Source organism: Oryza glaberrima, chromosome 3 (genome assembly GCF_000147395.1).
Source record: "Oryza glaberrima chromosome 3, OglaRS2, whole genome shotgun sequence".
NCBI lineage: Eukaryota > Viridiplantae > Streptophyta > Magnoliopsida > Poales > Poaceae > Oryza > Oryza glaberrima.
The window spans coordinates 26,409,631-26,419,975 of NC_068328.1; the positions used below are offsets into that span (position 1 = coordinate 26,409,631).

Sequence of the window (10,345 nt, forward strand, 5' to 3'; positions counted from 1 at the left end):
AATAGAGAATAGGTTCGAAATATAAAGAAAGTATTTATGGATAAAAGGAAACACCAACTTAAAAGGGTCCAGGAAGAAATCAATTCAGTGTTTTTAGGGGAGGGGGGAGGACGGATTACAAATTAAAAGGGCCACGTGTGAACTAGAATATCCTATTTCTATAGTTGGGAGTACCAAATTAAAAAAAAACAAATCTGAATTTTCTGAATCCCAATAAAAGTATCAAGGATGAAACCAAGGAATTGCAAAACAAATCGTAATTTTTGGATAAGAAATTAGAAATACCAAATTAAAGCTTTAGAAAACTGATTGAAGTGCAAAGTAACAGATGATTAAAAAAAAAGAAATATCAACTTTAATAAAAGCATTTAGGCATATAGAACTGAATCTGTCAAGTCCAAATATTAGCATACAGTAAGAAACCAATAGTATTAAATGCCATGCAAGAAACGAAATAAGGTCCAAATTAGAGTCTCAATCCAATCTGAAATGCAGAATTAAAGCTTTAAAACACAAAAAAAAAACATCGAACACACAAAAGTTAACACCAAATTCCGAAAAAAAAAAACAATTGTAGGTTAGAAACTGAACATGTATAATCCATATAAATGTATCGATTACAAAATCGAGAAATGTTATTAAAAATAATCAAGGGATGTTACTCAGAGTTTAGAATACCAAAAGAAGTTACGAGAAGAGAGGAGAATGTTTGTTGCCCTTTGTATTTTAAAGCTTCTAAACTAGTACTTGTAGCAGGTTTTCCATTTGTCTTCCTTTCTAGAAAAAAAAAAACTTATCTTGGTACCCTTGTAATAAACTGGTCCTGTTGGCTATAAGCTGATAACGGAAGATTACAGTAAAGAAATTTGCAAACATCTGAATATATGTCATCAATGTACTCTTGTACTTGAGAGAAATACCATATACATGAACAATGCAATAAATTTGCCCTTCCCGGTGTATTGAAATTTACAAATCCACATGCCCCTAACAACATATACGGATTCGCATCCCCCTCCCCCACACACACAGAAACACAATCCCAAAAAATCATTCATTACAAAGATAAATTAAAATTAGTTTAGTGCTTTCCTTTTTTAAAAAAAAGGTAAATCTGAGCCATAGTAGCCCTTAGCGACATTGAGTAGCCCGACCTATTATTGCCACGTTATAGAAGCAAGGCAACAGGACATCATTGTATTACCAAATACAAGAATAAATAACCCAAAGTTTTTAACTTATAAACAAAGGTACAATTCATTCTACTCTATGCCATCATTCTAACGTGAAATTAGCAATCACTTACTGGTTGTGCAGATCATAAATTGCTCATGATAAGATTGTAACAGCTAATAGCATCTTTTAGGCGATATCCTAAATTTTTTAATCAAAAACGGGACAGAATCATATGAATCATACTGTTCAAATATATTAATAACAGTTCAGGGAGTATATGTACAAGAATTACACACGCAAGGCATTTATGGAGAAAACAATGAAAACTAGATTTTCACCAACATAAAATAAAACTTACGATTGGAATATTGGGAATAGCATCTGTTAATGGTATAATGCCCTCTTCATTACTTCTTGTGTGGGATTTAATAAACAACGTGGGTCAACAAAGCATTTGTCAAGTGCCAAAACCTGTCGTATGTTTCACATAATATCATTCAAATATTTGCTTTCACCTGATATCAAATAGCCAACCAGATTAAGAAATCTCTGCTTCAATTAAATGCACAGCAGAGTAAATAGATTCCATTACTCTTAACATATTTGATCTATGAACTTTCCACTATAGCCTATGGTCAACTGAGATATAAGCTTTAACCAAGAAATGCAATTACAAAAAGAGAAGTATTATTGTTTAAGTCATGTGATACGCCAGCAAGCAAACTACTCATTTAGGTACCAGAACAACTGAATACTTTGCGCATAATCATCAAAACAGAACTCAGAACAAGATAATTAATATGGCAGTAATAAAACTAAAAGTATTGAGACAACTAAGGAGGTTCTAATAGGCAGCAAGTTTCAAACAATAGGACATGCAGAACCAAGCAGATGTGATCTCAAGGACCGGGAAGAGACGTTAGCTAGAACTCCGGGTAAAACTATATTTGTTTGAATTACTACCAGATATATGGCCCAAAAGTGGAACACAGCAATTTGAAATTATATCAAGTGAGAGATGCATATGGAACGGTTCAGAACATGGGCACAGGAAGTGAGGAACTCACAGCATCAGACATGGACTTGCACTTGTCACCACCAAATCAACCAAGTCAGAACACACATTGTAGCAGTTAATGCAGCAGAGCAACACAAACGCGCCACAAGATACCTGCTTGACGTTAGGGTGCTTCTCCTTGCAGTCCTTCCCTACGGAAACAGACATGTCACGCCAAATCGATCAGAACGCACACCCAAGCCACCTTGAATGGAGAACCAGCAGCACAAACTCACAGACCTAAGACTCACAGGGAGTAGACCAGGATGTAAAGGAAGAGGGTTCATTGCGATTGGGATTGGGATTGGTATTTACATGATGAAAGAGCAAACAAAAACTGGGAGCAGCTATACTACTGTAGGGCAATGCTAAGGATCACAAAATGGGAAGAAACCAAAATGAAAGGAGAAAAAAAAGAAAGCAGGGTTCCCTAGCTTAACATGTCTCTCAGTCTCCACCAACTATATTTATCCTTAACCTTACCTACTACTCAACCAGCATGCCCTGTCACGTACTTAACACCAGCAGCAGCAGCACGCATTTCTCCATGGCTAGATATTTTACATAATTGTACTTCTCTGGTACTGAGACCTTGCGGAAATGGCTTGACGGATGGATAGATCATGGAAGAATCATGGATGGTGCAATCTGAGATGGAGTCCCAAGTCCAAGACAATGGAGTCATCTAGGATTGCAATGTCCAGCTCATGGAAAAATAAACGAACAAAACGGTGAGCGTTACGGTGCCATTCTAACTCCCAGCATGCGCAAGTTGAGGCCATGTTGCTGTCTGATATGATCCGGTATGAGTCTGTGGACGAGTTCTGGAGAGGCGCCAGTTAGCTGCATTGCAGAAATGAGCATTGATAAGCATCCATGACAGGTAAATATAAATGTAACATAAAAAGCGACTGTTCGAAAATGTTCTCGTTTACTTACTTCATGCTTGAAGTTGAACAGAGGAGGGAATGGACGACCATTTGCCATGGCAGGCGTGCATTGGGCTCTCGTAGCTCATCAAAGAAGGGATGTGCACATGCGTCAAGCTGCATATAATCAACCAAATGTTAAGATCTTCGAAAATGCCGATGCTGCTTTAGAGATTATACTGTTTTCCAGCTAAAGCATAAGATTTAAACAAATAACAGCAACTTTTTCAAGTGGAGCACTAACAACTATATTTAACAGGCACATGCGACTGTATAAAAGTTGCACTCACTCTTAACCAGCCAACACACCAATTTGGTTTTGGACCACTGGATATATTAATCTCTCTAAATGCCGTGGGATTGCTGGAAGTAGGGATGCCACGTCAGCTATCACTTTTGCAAAAAAAGCCACCACAGTTCTGTTAATTACGTGCCAGGCCCCATTGTTGTCGTCCGTTGGATCTCGCACTAACGTCGATCTGACCACCCACGTGTTCCTTTGTGGCTGCCTAAGCCGTGCGCTCGTCAGATTGGGAATGAACGGCGCAGATGTCACCACACCGCACCAAAACCCTAGCCGCCCTCCTCCTCTCACCCGCGTCGTCACAACTAGCGCCGCCACCCATCCTCACCCGCGTGCCTCCTCACCCTCCTCCAGCCATCTTCACCGTGCCGCCGCCGCTCTCTCCGAGAGAGGCCATCACATAAGTCACCGGTGGATCTGGCCACAGGGAAGCGAGGGACACGAGTCGCCGCCACCATCTTCTCCTCTTCCATCCCCACCCCACCATCGCCTCCCTCGCTCTCGCCCTCTTCTAATCGCTCTCCACTCCATTTACTGCCAGATCCGAGCGATGGCTAGGACGCCAGGGACGATAAGAGAGATTGAGAGCAGCGGCTCGGCCATGACTAGGACAACAATAACAAGCCATGACTGTACCAGCGTATGGCGACGACTCGGCTAAACCCAATTTGGTATGCAGTTCTACTTAAAGCAATGAACGATTTTTCCCTTTGTGTTGTACTATGATTTCTATATACTATATGCAAGTGTACCTATTTGATCTAGCCACTGATCCCTGTTCTGGTTTGCTGCTCATTATTAGTTCAACATGAATGATATATGTGGTCCTATTTAGGTTTAGTTGTTTATGCTATGAGCAGTTTTTTATTGGTTAATTTGCTGCCTGCTATTTTTGTACACAGGATGATAATACATATGCATTGATGGTATTCTTTGTGGATGATCTTACAATGGCAATGGTTCTCACGAAAGATTCTATGTAAACCTAACAATATTGGCATACTATCACATGCAACCTTTCAATTTGGCCACACTGAAGGTACCATTCTTTTATTCTCCATTTTTTGACTTAATTTCTTGATTTGTATGTAATAGCAAGTTTTTTTCCCTTTTTATTGACTTAATTTCAGTTACAAAAAGAGAAGTATTATTGTTTAAGTCATGTGATACGCCAGCAAGCAAACTACTCATTTAGGTACCAGAACAACTGAATACTTTGTGCATAATCATCAAAACAGGACTCAGCAACAAGATAATTAATATGGCAGTAATAAAAGTAAAAGTATTGAGACAACTAAGGAGGTTCTAATAGGCAGCAAGTTTCAATAGGACATGCAAAACCAAGCGGATGTGATCTCAAGGACCGGGAAGAAACGTTAGCTAGAACTCCTGGCAAAACTATATTTGTTTGAATTACTGCCAGATATATGGCCCAAAAGTAGAACAAAGCAATTTGAAATTACATCAAGTGGGAAATGCATATGGTAATGAACTTTCTGTACACGTTGGATATTATTTTAAAGAGGTTATACCAGTGGTGGTAGTAACATGAAAATAATGGTGGAAAGCGTGTGTGAAGTGGTTTCATACCGGTGGGATTGTGGGTATTCAGAAGGAAAGCAAACATCAAAGAAGAACAGACCATCATGATATGGAGTTTCAGCTGGCCCAACAATGGCAGCCCTCAGCAGATCAATCCTATCCTCATAAACTCTAAGATAGATTCTGCATGATTGAAACCAGACTGAGATGCAAGTTTCTAGTATTGAAGACATCAGCTATTTCAGTCACAGTTGCTCTAAACGAAAAACTTAAGGCGCAAATGTAAACTGTATGTAATGATACTTGTGATACATTAGCTTCCTTCAGCAACATGATTTGAGATATGTACATTCTTTTCCATTTGTCCCATTACCCAAACTTAGCAAGATTAAGTTCTGAAGACTGTTATGCTTCTATGACAAGATTGCATGGAAAAGGGATGATAAATGCAGACCATAACTAAAAGATATGTGACACATTAACAAAAACTAACAGATAAATCAGATATAGCACGAATAAAGTATTTTATACATCAAGCATAGACAATATCATTAGCTAGTTCGGGATTCAGCAACAGTTGTAACAAAACTCCAAACCACAAACAAATTGGTATAACCAATGAATATATCCTATTCAAACCCAAACTGAGCATGTGACTACCTTTAACTCAAGAAAGTTTTCAAACATAGTCTGTTAGCATGTCACACGGATCAATATAATTGGCATAAAACAGAGGTCAGTATAAGAAAGGACCATTATATGTGTTCACCATCTAGGCACTGACGGTTTGATAAAATTGAATACAATGATTTGCCATATAAAAGCATGTACTGACCAGGTAGATCTTTCTGTAGAAGCCTCCATTCATTTTGGATTGTCTTCACCCAATCTTTGGAGGTCTGATCAGTGGCCACAGATAAAGACAGGAAATTAATTCACAGTTGGATCTATTGATAGAAATGGAATTCATAAAACGCACAGCTTACCTTCCCTGGTGAATTCTTTGCATAGTAATGATCAGAAAAATCTTGAACAACATCAAAATGGCTAAACAAATTGCAACCATCACTTTCAAATCCATATTCTGTCCTTGTCATTGATGATATAACACTTGAACATTCAGGCTCATGTTTTTGCACAGATAGCACAGTACCATTCCCAGTTGAAAAGGGATCCAAAAGGCTGTTGTTTGTGCTGACATTGGCAGTGGGGTGTGGAGCGGCAACTGAAAGCCAGTAGAGTAACTAGTTTCAAACCAAGATGTTACAAAAAAAGGCACACCAATCTTAAAGACAGAGATACAGAATAGGATACTGAAGCTCATTTAACTGCAAAAAAGAGGTTTACTTGCATCAATACTACCGACTGACAGCAAAGCAAAGAGTGATGAACATTTAGATAATGTGTAGTTCTGTTAAAGTAACAAATATCCCCTATGGGGGTAAACAGGGAGGGGGGGGGGGCTTTTTTTTTTTTGTTCATTTTAATTTTTTAAAAGAACAGGTTCAGCTACATGAAGCATAAGAATTACAAAAACAAACAAGGAGGAAAAAGTTGCATGAAAAGATACCTTTACAAAGAGGATTAATGGCTTTGCCTGCATGAAAATATTCTTTTATTAGAAAACTCCAGGCAGAAGAGCAAAACACTTGATTTTATCTTTCTGAAACAAAATAAGGAGAATTCCATGCTTCAGAGGGAGATGCGGATTTCGTGGCTGGGTATACAGGCTAATGAAATATTAAGTTTTTTTTCATTATACAGTTTAACAAACTTCAAAACAATATTGATCACCAAGACTCATGGATTCATAATACCAGACTATTCACAAGTTCACTCTCCAGTGAATATATCCAATCACACTAGTAGCACTCTCAATCTGTTGAGATTAAGTTTACTACACATATCACATTTTGGTATACTTTGTTAACCTCAAAGCATCTGATATAGCAATAATGTACAGCAGCCACAATTATCCAATAATGTCAATCCATTATGACAACCCCATTTAATCTGCAGTATCCTTTCACCAGAAAACACGTTCATATTTGAAAAAAAAAACAGAATTCATGGAAGAAAGAGTGCACAAGACGAACTGATAATGTGCCATCAGATGAGGAAAGCATCCTAGGATCAATCAAACAAACAGAAGCAGCTGACGTAAAGATGATGTTAAATAGGGGCAGTAGTGCAGCTGTGCAGCACCTTTCTTCTTGGAATCCTTCTTCTTCACACAAAACAGCTCAAGCACCTTGTTTAGAACCATCCTTAAAACCCGCTTCACGCAAAACGCACCTGAAAAACATGAGACGCCATCATCAGAATTAGACAGCCAGAAAACAGAAATAGGCGTCGTCCACCATCTCCAAATAAATCATCTTCTCACCAAGCGTAACCGAAAAAGGAAGAAAAAAAGACACTATCTTTTGGAGAATCCCAACTCCCCAGGCAACTATTAGTATTTTCTCCCTTTTATTTACTTTTTATTTTATTTACACTTCACTTCATTAGTGAACTTTTGGGTTGGGAACTCTTGTTCATCTGCCTCACCTGTCGGCGTCTAACTCCACACTCCAATTCCAATCAGTTACATACGCGAAGGCTTGTCCAATACGATTGGGACACCCTTACCCCCAAGAATAGACAACAACAAAAAAGAAAGAAAGAAAAAAGAGAAGGAGAAGAGAGAACACATTGAAAGCAAGAAGCCAAGAAACGGCAACTACAGCAACAGAACAAACCCAACAAGGAAAAAACATACAAAAATAAAAAGGAATAAACTTGGACTGTCGCCATCTATGAACAGAGTATCCATCCATCCATCCACCCCAATTCCACAGAGAAAAACGAGAGATCACGAAGGTGGTGGTAATCCCCCGATCATCAGCCACCGCCCATCGCCCACGGCCGCGCCTCCACAAAATAAAAAAGGAAAAAAAGAACCCTTTCCCCGCAAGAACAACGGCTGCATCGATCAAAAAGGAGAAGAAGAAAACCTCGGGTTTGTCTGAGGTGGTCGCGCTGTGCTCTGCAGTGGAGAGGGGGGGAGGGGGAGGGTTTTAGTTGCAGGGCTCAGCAACAAGATAATTAATGTAGCAGTAATAAAAGTAAAAGTATTGAGACAACTAAGGAGGTTCTAATAGGCAGCAAGTTTCAAACAATAGGACATGCAAAACCAAGCAGATGTGATCTCAAGGACCAGGAAGAGACGTTAGCTAGAACTCCTGGCAAAACTATATCTGTTTGAATTACTGCCAGATATATGGCCCGAAAGTGGAACACAGCAATTTGAAATAACATCAAGTGGGAAATGCATATGGAACAGTTCAGAACATGGGCACAGGAAGTGAGGAACTTACAGCATCCTAGCTGTAAGTTCCAGCTGTCAGGAACTTACAGTGTTGAACACTATGTGAACCAGTATAGGAAGCATATGGAGAAATTTTCATTGGCATAATGGCGTTTCTCAATGCAATGCAGTCTGTATCCCCAAAGAAAACACATGGTAAGGAATTAATTCCGCAGTTCACTATAGAGTAGCACATTTCCTAATGCAACGTGTGTGCCGGGGCAGAGCAGCACATTTCCTAAAGCATAAGCTTAAACAAGTGGATACAAAATATGCGTAGCACCAGAAGAACTCCTGTAACGTAGATTGTCCAGTCTCCACTCTAAACATCTCCAATCCAGCACCCAAACACCCTAGGGAAATTCTCTAATTACTTTGGTCCGATAGCATCCCGTGAAGTTCAGATAACCTACTACTCACATCCCCAAATTTCAGAGAAGTACACAAATGAATTAATGCATCAATCTACTATCTAGAACTCGAATCATGCGACAGGCATCACATCACATTGATCTGATGAACGATCGATCGGAACGCGAAGCAAGCAAGCAAGCGCACCCATCGGAATCTCCGAGCACCCAAACGCGGTAGATCCCGCAACCGAGCCACCAAAAAGAAAACCTAGGGAGTTCGCGGAGGATTGTACCTTGAGCGGAGCCAGCCCCAGAGCCCGCCACCGCGGCGGCCTCGGGGAAGACGAAGCGCGGGTGGAGGAGGCCGTTCGTCCATCGGCAGAATGCCACTCCCCTCGGGCCAGAAATCCGGCGTGCTCTGCTCGCCACCCCAACCGCCGCGGCCGCCATCGCCGCCGGGGGGACCGGGAGCGCGAGCGCCCGAGAAGATCGCCGGATGGAGATCGCCGCCCCTCACCAGGATCCTCTCCTCTCCCCTGCTCTGCTCGCCGGATGGAGATCGCCGCCCCTCACATGCTCAACCGCGACTCGTCTTGGCGGCGGCGCAAGCAGCGGAGGAGACAACCAGACGGGAGATTTCTCTTTCTTTTACGCGATGCTACCGTTGCAGATATTACCGTTAGAGAAATATATGGGACGGTGTACCGTCTCAGCGGTATAGTGTATAAATTCTACTTATCCATTACTCACTAAGGCTGTATTCGGATGCCCATTTTCCCAACTCATCTCTCTCCTTTTCCGCGCGCACGCTTTTTAAACTGCTAAACGGTGTGTTTTTTGCAAAAAGTTTCTATACGAAAGTTGCTTAAAAAATCAAATTAATCCATTTTTGAAAAAAAAAATGCAAATACTAAATTAATCACGTGCTAATGGACCGCTCCGTTTTCCATACTGGACGGGAGTGTTACCAACCAGGAGGAGAGAACACAGCCTAAGGGGGTGTTTAAAAGGGGTGTAAAGTTTTAGCCGGTCACATCGAATATACGGACACTAATTTAAAGTATTAAATGTAGACTAATAAAAAACTAATTACAGAATCCGCCTGTAAACGGCTAGACGAATTTATTAAGCCTAATTAATTCGTCATTAGGAAGTATTTACTGTAACACCATATTATCAAATCATGGCGTAATTAGACTTAAAAGATTCGTCTCGCAATTTACATGCAATCTATGTAATTAATTATTTTTTTCGTTTATATTTAATACTCCGTGTATGTGTTCAAGCATTCGATGTGAGAGAGTATAAAATGTTGCTAGGAGATCTCAACAGGCCCGGATATTTATATTTAATACTCCATGCATATGTCCAAACATTCGATGTGAGAGGGTGTAAAATTTTGCTAGGAGATCTAAACAGACCTGGATTCTTTTTATCTCTGAAAACGTGTTGTGTGCTGTCCTTTCATATTGGAGACCCTCAGGTCTACACCGACTAGTGGCAGTGCTCTTCTCTCCTACGATACAAAATAGCTATGCAATACTCCAATACGACACTACCCGTACACCTCTTTAGGTTTACATGGGTCGATCCGATGGTCATAGGTATCAGACTCGATAACTCGCTATCTCATCT

At 40.3% G+C, this 10,345-nt stretch overlaps 1 protein-coding gene across 1 annotated transcript; it reads right to left on the reverse strand.

Annotated features, from left to right (window-relative positions):
• Window positions 1-1,409: 1,409 nt before the first annotated feature.
• On the reverse strand, window positions 1,410-9,352 carry LOC127765178 (probable ubiquitin-conjugating enzyme E2 25). The gene is made up of 10 exons (XM_052290023.1): window positions 9,004-9,352; window positions 7,214-7,303; window positions 6,579-6,605; window positions 5,995-6,233; window positions 5,840-5,907; window positions 5,057-5,191; window positions 3,173-3,279; window positions 2,717-3,076; window positions 2,244-2,385; window positions 1,410-1,647 (listed from the first exon to the last, which is right to left on the reverse strand). Exons 1-7 carry the CDS (start codon window positions 9,158-9,160, stop codon window positions 3,174-3,176), a joined length of 822 nt encoding a protein of 273 aa, XP_052145983.1. The 5' UTR covers window positions 9,161-9,352; the 3' UTR covers window positions 1,410-1,647; window positions 2,244-2,385; window positions 2,717-3,076; window position 3,173.
• Window positions 9,353-10,345: the final 993 nt, after the last annotated feature.